The sequence below is a fragment of the Nanorana parkeri genome, unplaced genomic scaffold (assembly GCF_000935625.1).
Source record: "Nanorana parkeri isolate BGI_ZX_2015 unplaced genomic scaffold, ASM93562v1 scaffold3394, whole genome shotgun sequence".
NCBI classification, from domain to species: Eukaryota; Metazoa; Chordata; class Amphibia; order Anura; family Dicroglossidae; genus Nanorana; species Nanorana parkeri.
Window position 1 is genome coordinate 1 of NW_017309662.1, and position 23,474 is coordinate 23,474.

Below are 23,474 nucleotides of genomic sequence, written 5' to 3' on the forward strand. Positions count from 1 at the left end.
ACTCGGCTGCCCTCGGCAGCTTAGTGAATAGACCCCAAAGAATCTTAAGTCTTAATACATTCTCGTCTCCAAGTGCCCTAGTGACTGACACAATGTTTCATTTTTTAGCATGATGGTATTACACACCTGAACATATACATAAAATGTATCCATCAAACACAGAGTTATGTTGGAGGAATTGTGGTAATATTGGAACTTATGTTCATATGTGGTGGTCCTGTCCCAAACTTCAGCCCTTCTGGTCCCGGGTAGTGGAAGTGATTGAAGAGATTACAACAATTGCATTACCCTTGGACCCGATGGTATGCCTCTTTCATTTTATGGACTTGCCGACTTCGGTCTATAAAAGATCGCTGTTGTGTCCGTTACTTAATGCTGCCAAAATGCTGATACCACTACATTGGAATAAAAATACTACCCCAACTATGAAAGAGTGGTATAATAGAATAGAATATTACCGACTGATGGAAGAAATGACATCAATACGGAGAGATACTTTTAAACAATTTGAAAGTACTTGGCAACAATGGAACAATTTAAAAAATTCCCCCGGATACACAGAGGATATAGGATAGAAGAGAAATATAGTGGACATGTGCACTGCCAAAAAATTTGTTTCGTTTCGTTTTAAATTCGGATTTGTGTTATTTCGTTTTTCGGGATTCGGGTGTGAAAGTCAATTTGGATTCGGAATTCGGACGAAATTCGGTAGCGATAGTTCGAACGTTCATTTCGTTGTCGGTTCTTATTCGTTTCTTATTCGTTTCGTTCGTTCGTTTACAGCAAAGTGACATTTGAGGGGGAAAAAATGTTTTTCTCCTTCTCTAATGTCACTTTGCTCCAACGAACGAAACGAAAAGGAAACGAATAAGAAAAGAAAACGAAACGAACGTTCGAACTACCGCTACCGAATTTCGGAAATGGAAATTCGGATTCGTTTGCATTCGTTATCTCTGTAATTCAGAATTCGGATACATCCGAATGTCCGAATTTCCGAAAATTCGTCCGAATTTCGATTCGGAACGAAACGAATCGCACATGTCTAAAATATAGTAATATAAATGGTTGATTAACGGATGATCATAGGGGTTGGGATAATACACATGGTTGTTTTGATATGTTCTAGTACAATATTTTAACGAAGAATCTTGAAAGGGTTGCCGGATTTCCCTTATATTTGGTCTTTCTCCCCAGGGAGTGGTGGGTTTCTTCTTATTTTCTTACTCTCTTTTTCTATTCTATAAATTTATAATTTTTTGTTTTTTTTTGGTTTGTTTGGCTACAATTTAATTGGTTGATAGATAGAAGGTACATGGGTAAATAGTTTTACAATAGACATGAAATGGAAATGCTGTGAAAATAATAATGTTTAACTCATTAAGATGTACCTGGACGTATAATCATGTAATACAGTGTGTCAATGATTTTATTTTGTGATTTCCATAAAATTAATAAAAATTGAATATTTAAAAAAAAAAGCTTTAAAATTGCACGCACCCGCGACATCGCAGAAAACTACCATACCCAAAATGGGCCTTAGACGACACTTTAAAAGCTTTTACCGCTCATCAGTTTAGTGTTATCAGTGATTGATGGCCCTAGAATTATTGCTCTCACTCCGACGTTCGCGGCGATATGTAACATGTGTGGCGTAATCGTCTTTTTTTGCACGTATGTGTCCCCGACGCATGTTTGCATGCGTGTATGTATGGGTGGGGACTTTAAAAACATTTTTTTAAATTTTTTTTATGTGTAACTTAACTTAACTTAACTTTTTTTCACTAAACTTTATTGTTATCACATACGGGGGCTAATAAAAGCCCCCTATGTGATAGCAAAATATGTGACAGGTCCTCTTTATGGAGACATCAGGGGTCTCCAAGACCCCTAATGTCACCTAGGATCCCCCAAAAGAAGCTGATGAAGCAGAGAGGGACAACGGCGGGGGGGGCAGCGGAGGGGGTGCACCGATCGTTGCAACATACAAGCGATCGCTTGTATGTTAACAGGCATCGCTGCCTGTTTTTAAATATCGGCCATTTCCCGCTCGCGCAAGGGGGCGTGTCTGAGCGGACGTCTAAAGACGCCCGCTCAGATCTAGAGAGCTCCCGGCCGGCCGTTTTTTTACTACGGCCGGCACGGAGGTAGTTACGTTACCTAGCAGGTTAGTGTCACTGTGTAATAATGCAAGTTAGAATGTTGTGCAACAAGCAGGCTGTTCTTGTGTGCATGAGGCAGATTTGTAATGTCACACATTTCTCTGCCACCCACCACCTCCTCTGCCTCTCTCCCCCTCTCTCCCTCTCTTGTGGAGTGTGGTGTCCCCCTGCTTACCCTTTGAAGATGTCTGAGGTTCACTTGGTTTCCCTCAATGTTAAGGGCTTAAACTCCCCTGAGAAGAGAATGAGTGTCCTGAACGAATTGTGGCGACTCAGAACTGATGTGGCGTTTCTACAAGAGACCCACTTTCAGACATCTAATTTCCCGAGGTTGTCAAACTTTCGCTTTCCAGTGGGGAACCATAGCTCCACCACGCACTCTAAAATAAAGGGAGTTAGCCGCGTGATGTTGAGGTCAGTTCAGTGGTCGCTAAAGGCACAACATGTTGACCCAGAGGGTCGTTTCCTGTTTTTGACTACAGACTTGAATGGTAGACGGGTGACACTGGCCACGATATACTGTCCCAACCAGGGCCAGCTAGTGTTTCAGGAAAATTGCCTTTCCACTCTTAGGGAATTTCAGGAGGGGGTGCTAATCCTGGGTGGCGATTTGAACCTGTGTCTAGATCCCCTTGTAGATGCCTCCAGAATGCATGCAAAGCCTCTATTTTCCCGCACTCAAAGGGATCAAAAGGGCCCTACAGTCAATGCGTTTAGTGGACATCTGTAGACTGCAACATCCGTCTGATAAGGACTATACCTTCTTTTCCACCCCTCATCAATCTTATTCGCAAATAGATTATTTCATGATATCCCATGATGCTCTTCCCTGGGTGGTAGCATCTTCTATCGAAGAGTTTCCGACCATGCACCTATCACCCTTCTCCTTCATTTGGGTTCGCCCTCTTCTCGGGCTCGGAGATGGAGGCTTAATGACTTCCTCCTACAGGATAGATCCTTCCAATCAGAACTCCAGGATGCTATTGGAGACTACTTTAATGCAAATCAGGGATCCACAACCTCTCTAATTATGGTTTGGGAAGCCCATAAATGTGTGACTAGGTACCTCCTTATTCAGAGAGAGGCTCCTATCTTAAACGTTCCAGACTTGCACGCACTACTCAACTACTTACCCAAATCTCAAGCCTGGAGACACTGCACAAACGGTCTCTGGCTCAAACGCATGCATCTGAACTTCGGATACTGCGTACAGAGCTTTCTGCTTTGCTCCTATATAAGACCAAGGCACAACTAGCATGGGGTCATCGTTCTTTTTACGAATTTGGGAACACACCTGAGAAGGCCCTTGCTAGATCACTGAGGGAGGATTCCTTAACCTCTTGCCGTCCGCCCGTAGTAGAAAAACGGACGGACGGCACTGCAGCATCTGCGGGTTGCCGTCTCCAGACGGCAATTTTTTTCTGCTCGCGCGCGCCCCCTAGCTGGCACGCACGGGCAGAAAAGACCCGATTAGTGCACACACCCAATATTCGGTGTATAATACGGGAGGGGGGGTGGTAAGGCGGTCAAGTCTTCCGATATAGCAGAGTGTTTCCGTGATTATTATGAGGCTCTGTACAATTTGCCTGATAGGGCCAATAGCTCTGACTCGAAAGCTAGACAGTGCTCCATAGAGTCATATCTGACTGAGTCTGGTCTCCCTAGACTTGGTGCTGCAGATGTGTCTGCCTTAGAGACACCACTAACAGTTGATGAATTCACACAGGTAGCAAAATCTATCAAACCAGCTAAGTCTCCAAGTCCGGATGGCTACATAGCCGCATACTACAAAACGTATGCCCCGCTTCTGGCTCCCTATTTTGTTTCTTACTTTTCTGAAGACTACTTTCCATCATCTGGGCTCCTCTCCGACGGCAGCGATTCGTGTCAATGAAGCTCTATCCCCCTTCTTTCATCTAACCAATGGGACGAGACAGGGGTGTACACTGTCGCCTTTGATATTCATCCTGACCCTAGAACCTCTCCTACGTAAACTCAGGGCGAATCCCAACATCCAAAGTCTTAGGGTGGGGAACGACCATCAGAAGGTGGCAGCGTTCGCAGATAATCTTCTGTTTTTTGTTTCATCCCCCGCGATGACTTTCCCGAATCTCCTCCAGGAATTCGCTCTCTTTGGAGAACTCTCAAACTTTCAAATAAACTTTCACAAATCGGAGGCTTTCAACATCTCTCTACCTCCACATACGATTCCAGGCCTGAGGGGGACTTTCCCTTTTAAATGGTCGGAAGAATATATTTCATACCTAGATACCCTGATTATGCCGGACGTCTCTGGGCTCTTTGCAGCGAATTTCAAACCCTTGTTGACCAGAGTGAGGTTGTATCTCTAAAATGGCATAATCTCACCCACTCTTGGTTTGGCAGGAATGCTGTGCTCAAGATGAACGTCTCCCTAGGATACTGTACGTACTTCAGACACTTTATACCATCTTCATTTCTCAAGGAAATACACCGGGAGTTTCTTTGCTTTATCTGGGCTCGCTCTCCTCCTCAATTGTCACACAAACTACTTGTTATCCCCAAGGCTCTTGGTGGAATGGAGTTTCCAGATCCTATCCTTTACTACAAGGCGTCCCATTTGGCCAGAATCCTGGAATGATGCAGGAATCGCGAGTCCAAGCAATGGATAGCTCTGGAGCAAGCTTCTTCAGGGCTGCCACTGGGAGGAACTCCCTGGTTGGAGTCCTCGCATGGTAAGTTATTGCGGAGCCATCCTTTGATTGGTCCCTCGTTGAAGGTGTTTGCGGGATTTGCTGGGGCCTCGGGTCCAGGTCAAGGGCCTTCTTTGATGTCTCCAGTGGTGGGTCACCCGGACTTTGGGCCTGGGCGGATTGATGCCTGCAATGCAGAATGGCTTAAACAGGACAAATTCCATCTGGGTGACTTTGTGTCGAACGGTAAACTAAAGGAAGCTTCAGTCTTACGCTCTATGGTAGTCCCCCAGCTAGATGATTAGAGGTTGCGCCAACTCCTCCATTTTCTGAAATCCCGGGTGCCTAAGGTGTGGCCCCCGATTCCTCTAACATGGTTTGGACCACCTTTGTCTCCAGGAGGGTCCGGTGCGCCATTCTCTCTCCATGATGTATAAGGCCTTAATCTAACCAGAGGAAAACTTTTTTTCCCCCTGTATTGACAAGTGGGAATGTGATCTGAATCTTACTCTAACGCCCGAGCAAAAAAGCGACGCAGTGTACTTTACTCACAGTGCCTCCATCTCCAGTAGAATTCAGGAAAATAACTACAAGATTCTCTCCCGCTGGTACAGGGTGCCTATCGTTTTACACAATATGTTTCCTGAGTGCTCTAAGAGTTGCTGGAGATGTGGCGAGGAGACAGGAGACCTACTATATATCTTCTGGGCGTGCCAGAGGATTCGCCACTTCGGAACAAAGGTAGGGAATCATATCAAACAGCTTACGGGAGTGGATATTCATGACAACCCGGCTGCCTGTAACCTACATGTCTCAGGCCTCTCTAGGAAGCGTTACAAGACTTCACTTTTAATACACTTGCTGAATGCTGCAAAGTTGTGCATTCCGGCCCTTTGGAAACAACCTACTGCACCCACTCCTAAGATTGGTAAGCGGAGCAGAGGTGGAGCGGATGGAGAACCTCACTGCATCTTTGTATAATCGAGAAAGAAAATGTAATCGCACATGGTTCTACAGTCATGAGCACACCCTTTCCCAGGAATATGAATTGGCCACTCAAGTACCTGATGATTGAGGGGGTGGGGACTCTACTCTGCCGACACTCCTCTTTTTTGTGCTTTTCTGTGCTTTTTTTCACTTCTCTGCCTCTCTGTGACTCTTGTCGGGCTGCTGGGGCCTCTGCAGGGGTCTCCTGAACTGCTCCTCTCTCTGAGTTCTGTCTACTGTATGTTTCTATTGTCCTGACGGTTTTTCTCTTTTTTGTTTTTTTGTGTATGTCCGTGTTATATGGAAGTATCCCAAATGAGAAAAGTTGGATCTCGAGGGGCGAGATAACAACTCGTTCTTGAGGTGGGACTCTGACACCTGCATAATTTGTATTGCGATGTTACCTTTCTTGCGCCAATAAGGCTTTATCAACAAACAGTTGTCAGATGTGTCATCCTGAGATTGTATATTGCTCTGTTCATGTATGATAGTTGTTTGTCTTGCTTGTTTGAGATCATATAAAGAATAAAAAAAAAATGTCACTTGATGGTCCTATGTGTCATTCAAAACAGGACTGTCAACAAGATGAAGAGTGTTGCTCTGGGAAGACGTGTTCTGCAGGCAAATGTACCAAAGACCTCATCTCCAGCACTGCCAGAATAAGATGTGATTCTTCAGAAGAACATTGTGCCCCAGGGTTCTGCTGCTCCATAACACAAAGTATGTGAATTTATATAATAATGAGATGTATGGATGTATGTCTGTCTGAAGAGTGAAACTAGCACGAAGTATGTGAATTTATATAATAATGAGATGTATGGATGTATGTCTGTCTGAAGAGTGAAACTAGAATGCAGAAACCAGTGGCGGACCTAAGGAACAAAGGGTCCTGGTGCAAGATTTTTTTTGCCCCCCCCCCAAAAACAAAAACACAAACCCCCAATCCACACCCCCTGAAGCAACCACAAACAAATCATATTGCTCTCCTCCTGCAGCGCTTGGCCCGGTTGTCACACTTTCTCTCCACCCCGCTGAGACACAGAGCTGCACCCAACGGGGAGGAAAGAAAGCAGGGATGCATCGTAATATAGTGAAATGGAAAGTGTAAAATTATACAGCAATCAATGCAGAATGGCACCGGTTATAGAGGACTACAAATCCCAGCAATAATACAGTATACAGAATACCGAATAATAGTATTATAGCCTAGGACACAATAGTATTATATTAGTAGTATATATATTCTGTATTCTGTATACTGTTATATAGTAACAGTATACAGAATACAGAATAATACAGCGCAATACAGAATACCACCAGGTATAGAGGAGTACAACAAATCCCAGCAAGAGTACATTATAGCTGGCGGTATTCTGCATTGCGCTGTATAATATATTGCTGGGATTTGTAGTCCTCTATACAGCGCAATGCAGAATACCACCAGCTATAGAGGAGCACATCAAATCCCAGCAATAGTACCTTATACATAATGTATTGCTGGGATTTGTTTCGCTATGTATAATATACAGCACAATGTACCATCAGCTATAGAGGAATACATATCCCAGCAATACATTATAGAGCACCATGTGGGGGGGGGAGTGCAGGCTTACCTGAGCAGTCTTCCAGCAACTTGCTTCTGAGATCGGGCCTGTCTGTCGGCAGCTGTCATCCCCCCACACCTGCTCCTCCCCGCGTCTCTGTGCTGATCGTGGATGTGGGCGGGCGGTGAGCGTGAAGCGGGGAGGAGGTGCGGCGTGTGGAGCGTGGATGCAGGTGGGCGGGTGTAGCCGCTGCAAGCGTGAGACGGGGAGGAGGTGCGGCATGTGGGCAGTGAATGCAGGCGGGCGTGTCTAGCAGCGGCAAGCATGAGGCGGGGAGGAGGTGCGGCACGCGGCGTGTGTGGAGCTGTGAACAGGGCCAACTAATCGAAAGCCGATAATTGAAAACTTGGCAACAACTTTTTCAATCATCGATTATAATCGACTTAGTCGATTAGCTGTTGCAGCTCTACATTCATCCCCGATTTCTGGGGACAGTCCCCGGATTGAGGAGACCGTCCCCAGACAAATGATATCCCCGGGAACATAAAATAAAAAAAATAAAAAATAGCCTGACTTTTCAGAGGGGGGTGACACCAAAATGACAGTCAGTTATTTTGGTGTCACCCGGGTGTGGGCCACAGCCCCCTTTTGACGCCACTGCCTTACCTTACCCTGGTGGTCAGTGGGGGCTCCCTGGACCCTGGTTGTTTGGGGATGGTCTGCTGTGGCCTCTGCTGCAGTGGCTCCCTCCCTCCGCTGCCTCTCTGCCACATGCACCCGGCCGGCCAGCCTGCCTGCAACCTATGCGGCTCTGTAATTGTGCGGCCGCTCGCTCCTCCAGGGGGTCCTCGGACTGCTGGATCAGGCAGATGCGGCCCTCTAATCAGGCACTGTAAAGGGCCGCCCGCGGGGGCCTCCCGAAGATCGCTTGAGGAGCGAGCAGCCGCTGAGTACAGAGCTGCATCTGATGCAGTGCAAGTGGCAGAGAGGCGGCGGAGGGAGGGAGCCACAGCACCGGCGGCTTCATTTAGCGTGGGTCGGTGATGGACCGGCTGTAGTTCTGCCACTGGCAGAAACTGATCATAGACTACCCATTTCACAAAGATCAATTTGCAACCCCATTTTTCAGAAATGAGCTTGCATCAGTCTATCCACTTCTTTACCATATCTGGTTTTTAAGGTAATCGGTCATGAGAATATGATGTAGAAAGTCTATCATTTCTAAGTTCTGCCAACTAATTATAACACCTAAGCCCATATAAAGGAGTAGATATTTGGGCTTCCAAAATGTATTAGTTGTTTAATGTTTTCTTGTGTATGAATAAATACCAATATTAAAAGACTCCTGAAGGGGTACCTATTTTTTGTTGAGGTCAGCCTCACCGGAGCCACTGCACCCTGTCTTAATCTGACTGACCAACTGATGAGTTAAATTCAGTGCCTTGTCTTCAGCTGTTTTATGAGAGAATATGGGGCTACCTTTGCTGATCTTCTTAAAAGACTAGTTAAATTACTGTTATGCTTACCCTCTAGCGTAAATACTTTACTATTCAGAACAAGTATGCAATAATTCAATAAGTCACAATTCTTTATTTGAGTACTTGAGGGGGGTCCAGTGACATAGAAATTATATGTAGATCCTTTTAAATCCCATCCATTTTTTTAAGTTTACAGTAGAATCTTGTGGGTATAGAGATTCACTGCTCTTAATTACAATTCTTGGAGATCATAGAGGGGGAACCGCCCACATAGTGCTATTTGGATATGCTAGTGCAAATCTGCTAATTTTTATCAAATTAAACTGACCTAAAACGTTTGCGGTTTTGTAGTAGTTAACTGACCCTGCCTCTTGTGATTAAAGTGTATCTAAAGCCAATCATTTTTTTAGTAGGCTTACCAAACCTGTCAGCTTTTCATCGTTCTTTTGTGTCCCAGCTGGGAAAATATCCTTTCTCTATTTATCCTGGTGACCATCATAGACGTGCACAGCCTATTGCATTATTGCATCATACACATACTTGCATACCTGAGGCATTCCGGATTCCCATCTCTTCAAATGCCCCTCACCTCTTTCAGCAGGGGTGCAGTAATGAAGCACGGAGTCTGGCAGGTGGTCATATGACCACCACCCCCGGCTTCCAGATTGGATGGAAAGCATGGGAAACAGCCACGCTCCCTCACAGCTTCCCAGGCAACGAGGACTGCAGGCTGTTATATGAGGAATGGAAGTGGCAAGTGCTGCTGCGCTCTGTATCGCTGAGCCGGTCACAGATCAATCTTTGTGATCTCTTCACCGCCCCGTGACTAAAAACACGGTACCTGCTGTTGTGGTTTCGATGCTGCACTTAGGGTGATTAGAGTGCACCTAGACACACCCTGTGCGCACGCCAGTGGTGACCTGTGTTGTGGGTACCAAAATTTTGAGAACAGAACAGGAGCCAAGGGCAAATCTTCCAATGGGTACACCTTTTGTCTACCTTTTAGGCTACAAATTTCTACATATATTACACAAAAATTTTGAAGATTAGGTATTAAACTATTTAAAAATCACATCACAATTACTTTAATGTGACTCTGTTGCTAATATGAATATTTACAATAAAAGTACCTGGAAGAACACTGTAAATACTTCCCTTAATTGCTCGCTCCCTCCCCTTACCTCCTCCCATACTTAGAGCATTTTCCAGCTGAAATCTGTTCCACAAACTGTCACTTCCCAAGAGTGTCAATCTTCTGTGTGCCCTGTAGTACTCAGTAGTTACCCCCACTGACCTTCATGCCACTACTGCGTTCTGTAGTGATGTGGGTGTAGGTAGGAGGAACCACTGAGGTGGAAGTGTCCGTTTTGTAAATGACTGCAGACAGTGATTTCTCTTGATCGAAGTGGCTTTTGTTGGCACAGGTTGGAAGGCAACTATTTGCAGTATTCTTTACAGGTACCCTTATTTTAAGTACTCAAATTAAGAGTCGATGTAAGGTAAACAATGCAAAATTAACTGTGCGCACTGAAAATAAAATGCATGTGGATAAATCTTTGCAAAACATAAAAATGTTCTGCTTTTTAAAAGTTTTTTAACAGTTCTTTACTTGCTGAGCAAATATCATCCCTGCTGGCTGGATTAGTGGGCGATGAATCTTCATGAGCGTGTCATTTCCGTTGACATCATCCATTTGTCCTAGAGTTCAACAACTTCCTCTTTTTCCTATACATTGAACACAGTTGTATGCACACTCTGCATCAGGGGTGCCCATTAGGTAGATCGTGATCTACCAGTAGATCTCAAAGCTGATGCTGTTAGATCACGAAGGGTGTGAATGGTGGCCCCTTTTTTTCCATTTTGGTATATTTATTTAGCTGTGCACACATGATTACCTATTAGCCTGAGTCTGCTGAGCCAAGCTCCCTGACACCTTTCTGGTGGATACTGGTGGTTGAAGTGCTATGTATTACATCAAGAATATTAGTTTACACAGCCTGTTGCAAAATACAGCAAGGTGAGCCAGGAGAGAGAGCGGGGAGAGACAGACAGGAGAGCGAGGAAAGACAGCCAGGGGAGAGAGAGCGAAGAGAGACAGCCAGGAGAAAAAACGAGGAATGACAGCCAGGAGAGACAGAGCGAGGAGAGACAGCCAAGAGAAAAAATGAGGAATGACAGCCAGGAGGATGAGCAAGGAGAGACAGCCAGGAGAGCAAGGAGAGACAGCCAGGAGAGATTTCGTTGGTAGATCTCATGTAGCACTGTCATTTGAAAAGTAGATCTTAAAGGGGTTCTAAAGCCTCCCGTTTTTTTGCCTATATCTACTGCAGACAAGCAGTAGATATAGACACAAAGTTTAAAACAAAACAAATGAAAAACGCTTAAACAGCGGTTTAGACTGACCTCATTATCGCTGCACGCTCCGCGGCGAGAGTCCGGAGCTGTTCGTGCGGCCGCAAAGGATCTTGGGGCGGGCGCATGCGCAGTTAGCTCTACATCTACACTCCAGTATGAAGCTACAGCACAATGCATGCATGGAAGCTTGTTTTTGTCTCTTTCCTTTTGGTTTTCTTCTTTCTTTTCTGTTCTCCATTCTTTTTACTTTCCCTTATTTGGCTTCTTTCTCCCTGCTTTTTCTGTTTGTATATATTTTGCATCCATGAACCTTTATTTTGGTGTCCTAGGCTATTTAGTATCTATTGTTTATACCTCTTCTACATTGGTATTCCTTTTACCCTTTTACTGTTATGTTGAATGTCTTTTGAGATTTCCTGACCCTTTCTGTTTTTACCCTCTACTACATGCGTTTCTATTTGTTTGCCTTTTTTTTTAAATCATCCAATAGGGGTACGGGCTAAGAGGGCATTTCACTCACTGAGATTTCTTCTAACTTCCTGTTTTGTCTGCCGGACAGGAAGTGAAGGAAAAAATAATATATAGTTATTTAATCCTTTTTCAGCTTAGTGAGCTTTTGTTATGGACTCCTCCCCTAACAAACCCTCATGTAGAGTCCTTCAGTTATCTCTTCTCTTATCTGCTCTCAAATATAAAATTAAAAGTGTTGTGTTCTATCTGTTTAAAAATGCAAAATATACCTATTGAGCCAGAAAAGCTGACTGTTATCAGTTACCATTGTTTCCAGCCTTCTCTGTGAACAACGTTTTTAGGACGTGTGTTAGGTCTACAAAACAGCTACAAGTCAAAAAAAGCTACAAGTCAACTTTGCATTAAATCTTCTTTACCTATTGACAGCATATCCATTCCCGGTGTGCATTCCTCTTCCATCTGAAGGACAGCAGTGCCACAGTCAGACCAGACGCCTGCTAAGTGTGATCACCTATGGTGAAGATTATGGTGCTGCTCTGATGTATTGTCCTTGTGCAGAGGTACTGGTGTGCTCCAGTAGAGGGTAAGGAAATGTCTGGAATATACATTTTTCTTTGCAAATGTATTAAAGCTCAACTCCAGCTATAGCTTTCCTATTTTAGTTTTGGATAAAGTGTGAAATACCATTTTTGTTAGATTTCAAATTGCAGCCTGTGACTTTCCCTTTACTTCCTGCCCTGATCAGAAGGGCAGATCATTATTTATAAATATCTCCAACGGGAAATAGACAGCAAAAAAAGAAAAAAATACTATTTTAATAGAGTGAGGAAAAGTTAGATTCTATGACAGATTTCTTTTTTTTTATTCATGCCTATGTCTTTCTGTCCCCAGTTATCCCCATTTTCCTCATCCCTTGACTTGGTGTCAAAATGATAAAAAGTGAGTCCAGATCTTTCCAGTGAGTTTAATTACCCCACCCCCCTGAATATAACCCACCCAATTACATATTTACCTTTAGTCTATAGGATGGCCATACTGCAAACAAATGCTGGAGGCTTCCATAAGTACAGCTGTTCCATAGGTATGACTGGGGCTGCGGCACAAATGTGCAGTGTTAAGAGGAGCCGGTTAGAGGTTTTCCTTGTGAAGGCTGTACAGTGCTGGCTTTAAATCAGATGGTTAACTGTTATGCGATTCAGGTTCATTCAGTGTTTAAATACTTTCCTAAAAAAAAAAATATAGGCTGCCACTGCTGAACTCTTTCTGGCTACTTGGCTGGCTATCTGTCATGGGCCCCAAATAGGCTTGTAAAATCAGAATCCCTTGTCCACTTTACTTGATTCAGCACCCTCATGAAGAGCAACTCCCTACTACACAAATAAATAAATAAATGCATTAATAAGAATACAAAATCTTAGCTCCTAATACACTGAGCACCTGCATGACATTTGTGCTTACTCGGTGCACATTGTCACTAGGTATCTTTACAATTCGCAAACCCCCAAAGCAGCGCTGTCATACAAATTTATATCTGCATGAACATGACTTGATCTTGATGCTACACTAATAATTCCCGTAAACAGATTCTTTTCAGCTGTGTGTGACATAATGTAATGTGAAAGGTAAAAATCTCTTCTGAATGATGACTTTACTACTCTGTTACATTACATAAAAATTCCCCTTGTTATATCCTTAAAGAAGTCTTTCCCATTAGATTTTTTTAAATGTGTTTTCTTGTGCAATTATACTGGTATTTAAGAAAAATAAAGCTAAATAGATGTAGAGCTATACACAAGTATGCCGAAATACAATACCAGCACAATATTCATACCTTATCTTATATTTCAACAATAAAAGTAAAACCAGAAAAAACCCAATCACCTTTTAACAGTTTACAAATAGAAGGGGCTACAACTGCCAGCAAATTGGTTGCCTGACACATCACGTGGTACAAGAAGAAAGTTGTTGAGAACCTATTTAGGGTAAATTATCTCAAACAAGGGTTAATATATTGCACAACTCACACCATACACCTCATACTTTGCTAAATGTGTTAGGGCACTTCCTATTAATATACAAATCTTTTATATGATATTATTTAAGACATTTTTCCAAAATTCCATCCATCTCAAATCTATTACTTTACAGGCGAGGAAGAGTGTCCTTTGAGAGAATGCTCTAGTATATTGAAACCATTGTTCTATATTCAGAAGGCCAAATGACAACATTCTGGGGTGAGAGGTACCTACCACTCTAGCACAGTCACTGCCCATCTGGAATCGGTAGGCAAGGGTGGCGTAATCCCTCTAGTTGGCTTAAGGAACCTCTTAACAAGTTCCTGGTGAAGTTCTACTTGTAAAGACAGAAATGTTCTTGCCTGCGGATGGAGGCAGACGATTCTGCCAAGTTTCTTAGCTAACTGGATACCAGGCGCGTTGACTGGGCTGTCAGTGGTGTTAGCTGATTGTCTGAAGAAGATTCAGGCTTTCCGCTATTACCAGTAGTTACCAGGGCTTTTACAAAGCAGTTCTCTAAAGTAATCTTGACTTCCCTGTATTATAATTTTATTGGGGCACACCATTTGAGGCTGGAGGCTTGAATTTGCAGTGGATTCTGATAATTACTCAACTCAAATCAGTAATTTAGGCATAAGGAGCACCATTCTAACTATTGTGCTACTGACGTACCTTTTGTACTCTCAGGATGTTTTTACCCAGCAGAATCACAATTCTGTCATTGTTGGGAAGTGGTGGGATGCAGTCAGCTAAATGGCTTGGGTGAGGTTCAGAAAGTGCATCTTTTGGCATAGGGATTTCCTCAGTGTCAGTAGGCAATAATAAAAAAGCCAGCACACATGTGCAGTGTATAGGACAATACATTTCCTTTCACGCAGAACAAGTTGTAGAAATCTGAAGTTGTAAGTAAATGACTGCATAGGTCATCTAAAACAACATACATTTTAGCACATTCACAAGACACATTTTTGCCCCGAACTCCTTTGTGGAGTAGTTCACTACACTTGGACATAACTGTTGCAGATGCCTGTTCATGGCTCTTCTTGCCATTAGTGGGTGCAGGGTCCTGTTTAAAGCAGCCTGGGTGTAAGGCCAACACCAACACAAGCATGCTGCTGTGGCTCCTTAGAAAATCCTTGTGTTCTTTCAAGGGCTTTTCTCTAAAAGCATAACATTTTCTGACAGGATGTGTTTTTTATGGATGGGACAGTAGCATTTGGATCCTTATGCCTTTCATCCCTATAATCACTTGTAGGGGGTGTAATACCTGTCTTTCTGACAGAGATAGCATCTTTAAAGTCCTTATACTTGGGTTCTCCTGCCTCACAGCTGTGAAGTTAGGAGCATTTATGTCAAAGACAACAGAGAAGCTTGGATCATTCTTGACCATTCTGATAAACTCTGAGAAGGAGTTTATATCTAGAACCTGCTGTTACACACTTTTCTTAAAGTCAGTAAGATAATTTTGCTACCACTGGGTTCACACCTTGTGCATTGTCTAAGTAGCTAAGGCCTGCTAAGTGTGGGACGTTCTTTGCAATATCTAATTCAGGAAGATCATTCGGTTCATGGAACTTCTGTTTTTCCTTATTGTATAATTTAGAGAAGTCCTGAAAACATTTGAATAAAGCAAGTTTGATGACTTTAGGGCTTTTATATGTTTTCTCTGATCTTAAACATATGACTTTATATGGTTTGTGGATATCAACATTTTAAGTCTTTATCAAAGTCCGAAGATTGAGGGCCTAACCATCTAATGCTGAGGTCCTGAACTACTGACTTGAATGTGGACCTTCAGCTCCTGTAGTTATCAAACTTTATGAGGCCGATACTAATAAGTTTTCTATGACTCATGTACCCTGCAAGGTCTGATGTATCTGTTCTCTCTGGCTTTGTTAAGACCAGTCAGATTTTCCTTCATTGCTGCTGTAACTAAGAATAATGGGTACCTGAAGAGTTGGAGGAGAAAATGTACTAGTGTTAGCGGATAAGTTCAGTTCAGGTGGAGGTTTTGCATCTGGGATCTTAGAGATTTAGAGACAATTTGACAATCTGAAGAGGGTCTGTGATGACATAGACACAGTTGATGTAGAAAACGCCCCCACAAATGTTACATCCTGCTTCTGTGATTGGCTGATTTATTTTTCCAGAAGTCTGCACTAAAATGCAAGTATAATTTCAGGCATCGCAAAAACTGTTATGTCTTGCAAATGAAGGATAGCAAGTCATAGAGGTTACTTAAAGATTGGGACAGACAAAATGTTGTAAAAAAATAGAAATAGAAAAGGGTTTATTTTGCACCGCTTATAAAACTTTCTAAAAACCATAAATGACATTGTCTGCAGACCTCATTCATACATACAAATCGGATGGATCCCACCCATGTTTTCATATGATTGGTTGTTAATTTAAAAAGTGGATAACGATATAGATATATTAATGTGGATTCACAAATTCTCCAAGGTAAAAAAAACACAATGCAGTTGTGAGCAGCTATCACATTAGCCCCCCGGTGTAACCTCTCCCCCTTAAATTTGGATAATTGTAACACAAGAGAAAAAAAACAGGGGATTCTGAGAGGTATTACACCACAGCTTAAAGTTTTTGTAAAAATAAATTATTATACATGTACTATAAATATATATAAAAAAGACAAACAACAATTAATTGCAAAAAGCCCTAAAACAAGATCATTGTATCAGGAGCATAGACCCATAAAGCATTCTGTACATATCAGTTAAAGATCAATAAATGTTCATTTGAGAATCAGTGTGTCCAATCCCTACGCGTTTCACAGCTTTGCTTCATCAGGGGATTGTGAACTGATCTAACAAGAAACGGTATGTTCAATCAATGCATATCAACAATACATTATATACTGTAAATCTATTGTATAGCATAGAGTGTATAGAGAGATGTGTTTCGGCAGCCAGACCAAACAGAGGGAAACCCACCACCACTGTCACCATCGCACACCCGGCACTTTTTGCAATTAATTGTTGTTTGTCTTTTTTATATATATTTATAGTACATGTATAATAAAAATTAATTTCATACAAAAACTTTAAGCTGTGGTGTAATACCCCTCAGAAACCCCTGTTTTTTTTCTCTTATGTTACAAGGTAAAAAAGATGAGGCAAAACAGTTCTTGCTATTGCAATCACAATAATTAGTTGTTGCTCAAGTCATCACTTTAAATAGGAAAATCTCTCTTTTTTTCATTGTCGGCAATGCCGTGATTGCAGATCACCATGGATCATAGAATAATTAATAAACTGATTGCCCAGTTGTGAATAGTTCCACACTTTAAACATGAAGCAAAGAAAGAAAACCGATCTTGAAAGACAAAAAAATCTTCAGCTTATATCAATTGGAACCCATGATGGAATATAATATGATGGGAATAATACGTGAAAATGGCAAAATGTCTCCTTCAGTTGTTAGTAGTTGCCAACATATGGCTAACGAAACAGTCCTGTTTAAACTTGCCGTGTCTTTGGTATTATCTCATCCTGCCAATATAAAGCTGAGGCTTTTGTATCAATAAAAGTTCAATAAGAGCTGGTTTTGGAATTGAATAATATGCTCCACTCAAGCCATTCAGTCCCGTGGACTTCTACAATGTTTCAAAGGCAGAGTCTCATAAGAAAAGATGTATTACTAAGTAACTTCTTTGGATATTCGTGATTGCCTAATTTCCAACGTTTTAGGCAGTCTTACTCACATTATTTATGCCCATTTTCCTATTCATTCCTGCCATCTCAAGGAGTAAGTTTTCCATCCACTTGATGTGCAAGCCTCAAAGATTGCCTTGAAGATTCCGCCACCACTCAATTAGATGAACCGATCTCTTTATTTTTGTGCACTGCAGCTTTCCTCATTAGAACACTGAAAGTTCACCAGCTGAGTATAACAAACCCAGAGCCTCACATTCAGGGCTCAGTTTGCAAAAGGGCATGCTCCAACAAACTATTTCTTCAGAACAAAAAAGTAGTAATCTGCAACAAAGTTTGTTAAAATCCTTGCAATGTATATAGCAGAAATATGTGCTTCCTCCATTTGTTTGGAGAAGGTGCAATAATTAAACATTGAATTAAAGTTCTTTCTAGTATACTGTAGGTTAGTGCAGGTCAAGTATGTGCTTATGGAAAGACCCCCAAACCCGCCTGGAGGTGATGAGTGCATGGCTCTAGACATTACTTGTGTGTCGTAAATGGGGAAGAAAGACTAGTTATAACTTTGTTCGATAGCCTTGGAAGAGCCGTAGAGTGTATGTATTGAAATAGCAATTAGGTGATTTGAGCACAAGCATGGATTCAGAAGTAGGGATGGGCTGCACGTTCGAGTCGAACCTATGTTCGACTCGAACATAGCATGTTCTACCGTTCGCCGAACGCCGAACATTATGGGATGTCCGCGGTCTGTTCGACCGCAGGCCATCCCACAATGCACTGCGCCGTCCGAAACGGTAATTGGCTACAGACTTGCACCTGACCGCAGGTCAGGTGCAAGACTGTGCCAATCAGGGCTCAGTATAAATATATAGCCATGATTGGGCAAAGTCACGATGACTCTGCCCAATCATGTCTCACAGCTAAGTCCCTGCAGCTCACTATATAAGGCTGCTGACACCGCGACCCTGTGTAGTGTGTTGAAGGAGATTGATAGAGAGAGAGATATAGAGATATAGAGCTATACACATTTTTAATTTGTACATTGTAATGTAAAAATCACTGTTCCTTTAAAAAAAAAGTTGTTGTTTTTTTTTTTTTTAAATTTCATTGATCCCTTATCCCCATACACTTTTTATGGCCAATAAATTGCATATAAGGCTTCAAAATGGGGACATTTAATTTTCTGAGTTCTACCCCCATAGACTTGCATTGAGTTCTAAGTTCGAATTAGAACCTTTTCCATGTTCGAAAGTTCGAGTAAGAACCGAACACGGGGGTGTTCGGCTCATCCCTATTCAGAAGTAGAGATATTATATAAGGAAGAATAAAAATGGTGTAAGGTCTTAGCCATTTTTGGATGTATGTGTCATGACACACGGAGGGCATTGCTTACCTCTGAAGAGCTCACTCCTTTCCTCACCCCGCAGTGTGCTGAGACACCCCTCTCCCCTGGGACCATAGACACGATCCCAGCATTTCTCTGCTGTGGCTGTACCTTGGATGCATGTTTTTATGTGTGTACCGTGCATGCATTTCAGGAGCTGCGCTGGTCACGGCATCGGGGCTGTCTCCCTTGGTAACGTCACATGTAGAGAATCCTGGTGTGATGTCTATAAGCCCCAGTAGCGATCCAGCATGCATAGCAACTGATACAATGCAAAGACTCACTTCCTCCCAAGGAACACAAACCTTCAACAATACACTGAGCACTGCCCTAACTCCACCCCTTTCCACAGCAACAGAGGTGTTGCCTCCAGTCCTGGGCTTTAAAACCTTACAGCACTGCTAGCTCAGTGCTAGGTTATTCTGAAGCCCTGCTCACAGATACCCAGCAGTTTCTCCTGCATCTTTGTCCCCTGTTCCTGCATTCCTACCCCCAGTTTTGGACTCCCGGCAACCTGACCCTCGGAGTGTTTTCTGGACTCCTGATCCTGCGCTGCCTGCCCTGACCACAGAACTGCATTACTACAGCTTGTCTCTCCCCTTTGTACTTAGTATTCAGACTAGTTATCTCACCTGTTTCTTGAATCTAGACCTTAACCTGGCCTGGATTAGGGCCTCCGACCTTAGCAATGGCAGCCCTGTCCTCTAACCACTACACTATTACCTCTGTACTTCTAACCATAGAAGCATTTGATATATATGAATGCAATATGTAGCATTTGACAGCTGAGAATGTCAAATGGGCGGAGCGAGCCGTGATGTCATCTGTTGACATTCCCACTGAATGTCATTTTTTGCAACTAGTTTTCGTCGGGTTCGGGTGGTCGTCTGCGGCGGGGCTTTTTTTATTTCGGCGGGGGTCCTGCATCCTGATTGACTCTGGATTACATCGATAGAGCCATTTAAAAAAAAAAAATGTATTAAAGGAATAGTCAAAAATTAACTGTTTGTTTTTTTCAATTAAAGGATTTTGTCAAAAGTCTGGACTTTTTACTAACTATTTGATTTAACCCTTTAGTGAACTGGTAGGGGTAAAAGTACCCCTTACTCATTCACATGGGGGGGCGGCATCTGGGTGCCCCCTTAATTAAAGGGGTACCCCGATGCAAATAAGCCCCCTTGCCCGCAGACCCCCACAACCACCGTGTCAGGGTTGTGGGGAAGAGGCCCTTGTCCCCCTCGGCATGGGGACACCCTCCCAATGCCGAGGGCACGTGACCTGGTAAGGCGCAGGGAGGTGGGGGGCGCTCGGATCAAGGGTCTGGTAGGACTGTTAGGGGGGACCCCACATTTTTTCCCCCCATTTTTTGGGGCTGGGGTTCCCCTTTAAAATTCCTACCAGACCTTAAGGGTCTGGTATGGATTTTGGGGGGAACCTCACGCACTTTTTTTGTGTTATAAGGGCGGGGGTCCCTCCTAACATTCCTACCAGACCTAAAGGGTCTGGTATGAATTGGGGGGAAACCTCACGCTTTTTTTTTTTTCATCTTCTGCAGACTGTAAAAAAAAAACGTAATTTTGCTGCAACGGAATTCGTCCAATAACGAATTTTGTTGCAGCAAAATGACATTATGAAAAAAAAAATGACATTTGTCTGCAGAAGATGAAAAAAAAAAGCGTGAGGTTTCCCCCCAATTCATACCAGACCCTTTAGGTCTGGTAGGAATGTTAGGAGAATGCCAATTTAAAAGCAAAGAAATAAAAAAAATCTTTATCCGTTTCTCTCCCTGGCCTGGATTAGAACCTGCAACCTTGACAATGGCAAGCCAGGACTACACTATTACCTCTGTACTTCAAACCATAGAAATGTTGTAGAGGTAAAATGTTGTCATTTTTTTTTCCTCATGTCGTTTTGCTGCAATGCAATTCGTCCAATAACGAATTTCGGGAAATCGGGAATTTCGGATTCGTTTGCATTCGTCTTAGCTTTAATTCGGAATTCGGATGCATCCGAATCTCCGAATTTCCGAAAATACGTCCAAAACGAATTTCGGAAGGAACCGAATCACACATGTCTATTACCTATTGCTTTCCTGGGAGGGTATTTAAACCCTCCCTGCGGTCTGGACCTTGGCTCAGTATTCCGTTGCCTTCCCCTGTGCATGAGTCCTGAACCCTGAGACCCTGATGCCTGTTTGCAATCCTGAACCCTGCTTCCAGTGTTACCTGTTGCAGTCCTGAGCCTTAATATCTGTTTGCAGTCCAGAGCCCTGTGACCTGTATGCAATCTTGTACCCTGTCTCCTGTTTGCTGTCCTGAGCCCTGTTTCCTGTGTTGTTACACCTGTTGTATGTTATAGGTGTCGGGGGTCACATTGTTGGTTTGTGCCTGTTGTTGGTTGTTTCTGTTAATTTGCTATGTTCATTAAACTATCTCTATATAACATACTTGCCTGGTCCGTATGGTCACACGTGTTTGGTCTGCCTGTGAGGGTACCTGCGCAGGTGTGGGGTCACCTGTGCTGGTATCCTTGACAATATCAGAAATTAATGCCAAAATTTACTATGCTTTTGACCGCAGACGGGACCCATGATGTATCATGGGTAGAGTACCACATAGGATGCAGGGTTTTTCACTGCAGGAGGAAGGGGTGGGGTCAGATTCATGGACTGAAAGACAGTTTGCATTGTCAAGAGTGTGGCCCCTCAGGGAGAGTTATTTTAAAAACAGACTGTCAGGGATCTGAACACCTCCAGGTGGCGCTGGACCAGATCGAGCAGTTCCAGTGCTCCCCAGCAGGTGTTTTCAGGCAGCCAGTCTCTGTTAGCGACCTGATCGCCTCCAGGCGGCACTGGGACTCTGGAACCAGATCCTGCACTTCCAGGGCTCACCGGCAGGTGTCAGCAATTAGGCACCACCTGATGCTGATCTGGGAGGGTATTTAATCCCTCCCTGCAATGAGCCTGGTGCCACAGTATTGTCACCATTACCTGTGTCCTGTGACCTGCTTCCTGTAACCTGTTTCCTGAATCCTGTTGCCTCCTTGAACCCTGGCCATTGATCCATGGCTCCCCTCTTGTTGCCCTGCTCCGCAGGTTCACTTGCCCTGTTACCTTTGTATGTGGTTTTGTTGTTTGCATTTTGTTGGCTATTATTTGCTACTTGTGGGAGTTGGTGAGGTTGTTTGTGGTTACTTGATTTTGGTGTGCCTAATAAACTGTAAACTCATAAACATTGTCTGATGTGGTCACACATTTGGTCCTCCCGTATAGATACCTGCATGCGGTGTGGGGACACCAGTGCACGGTATCGTGACACAGACGGAAATAGTCTGACCAAATTTGAAACCAATGTGGGTTACTGGGTGTCCGCTATAAAGGGAACAAAATGCTAAGAAATAAACAGTTTTGCTGGAGTATAAACAAGGAGCCGAATAAAATGTAACATCTTTTTCATTAGGGTGGAGAATGTGCCATATATCCACTCACTAGAGGCGTTTTAAAATTACATTGATTGCAAGTAGAAGTGAGCTTACCTGAGGTAGAGTAGAGAAGAATTAAGGATCAAATTAAAAATCACCTCAACCTACTAGATACTCAATGGAGGAGTATGGACTCCATGAAGTGGTCCAATTTGGACATGAATTGTTGAAGTGCCAGTTTCTGACCCTGGCTCGGCAAAAAAGATTTGCTAGAGTGAAAGTTTGGTTATATAGTGGGCAGCATAAGAAAGATAAATCTACCACTGGGGTTCTTGAGTTCTTGAGTCACAACAATAGGGAACAAGGAATTAAATTAATGTGTGACCTCTTTAGTTTTCTGGTTGTTACTAGCGCACAAGGTTTTATAGTATCTGGTAGGTAGTATTGGTACTGTCGAAGCATGGAACTGGGTTTCCTATAAACATAGAATTTGGGCCTACTGCTTGTGCATGTGGTAGAGTAAATAAAACCTTTTTTTTCGGATTGTTGAACCCATTAATATACAGTAGGTACCAAGGGTTATACACTCCATAGTAAAAAACAGAGCACACACCATTGGTGCACCCCATAAGCCTGGTGACCCTTAGAGGGGAGGCGGTATGGGAGAGAGGAAGAGGGAACAGGTAAGGAGCAGATATAAAAGAAAAGAAGAGCTGTGGTAGGAAGTCCGAAAACCACAGATGGGTTTCTGGAGAAATTCCCATCATGCAATCCCCAGATGCTAAAAGAGAAAGGATTCTTGCTGCACACCTTACCAGGATTCCCATGTGGATGTACCAGCGTGAGCTCGAAAAGAACGCAGATGGCGCAGATAGTTGAAGAACTTCACCAGCACACCAAAGCGATAGTTACAGCAGTTTAAGTGTTCATTTATTGAAGAATGCAGTCCCTCATATGCAAGCGCTTTCGGGGCCACGCAGGGTCCCCTTCATCAGGCTCAGAGATGACAGTGTGAGAATACAAAACCACAATTTTTATAGACATAGCAAGTGTATTACAAACACAGCCAAACTCCTAGACATCATAAATTACGTCACAATCCCGCCATTTTATTCAAATATGATGTAATATGATGGCGAGCGGGAAATGCCGATATTTGAAAATGGGCAGCAATGCCCGTTACTATACAAGCGATCCGCCGGCTATAGAGCCGGCGGATCGCTTGTATGAGGTTCCGGGAATGTGTGCCCGCGCCTCCCCCCCTCCCGCTGTCACGCTGGTCCTGGGCTCCGCTGTGCCCGGTGCGAGCCCGGGA

At 43.3% G+C, this 23,474-nt stretch overlaps 1 protein-coding gene across 1 annotated transcript in view; it reads left to right on the top strand.

The window, feature by feature from the left end:
• Positions 1-4,255: 4,255 nt before the first annotated feature.
• LOC108803102 overlaps positions 4,256-23,474 on the top strand; it is a 32,229-nt gene continuing 13,010 nt past the window's right edge. The window contains exons 1-3 of the mRNA XM_018574945.1: positions 4,256-4,492; positions 4,918-5,077; positions 12,093-12,249. Coding sequence (XP_018430447.1) covers positions 4,256-4,492; positions 4,918-5,077; positions 12,093-12,249 — 554 coding nt within the window. The remainder of the gene's footprint in view (positions 4,493-4,917; positions 5,078-12,092; positions 12,250-23,474) is intronic.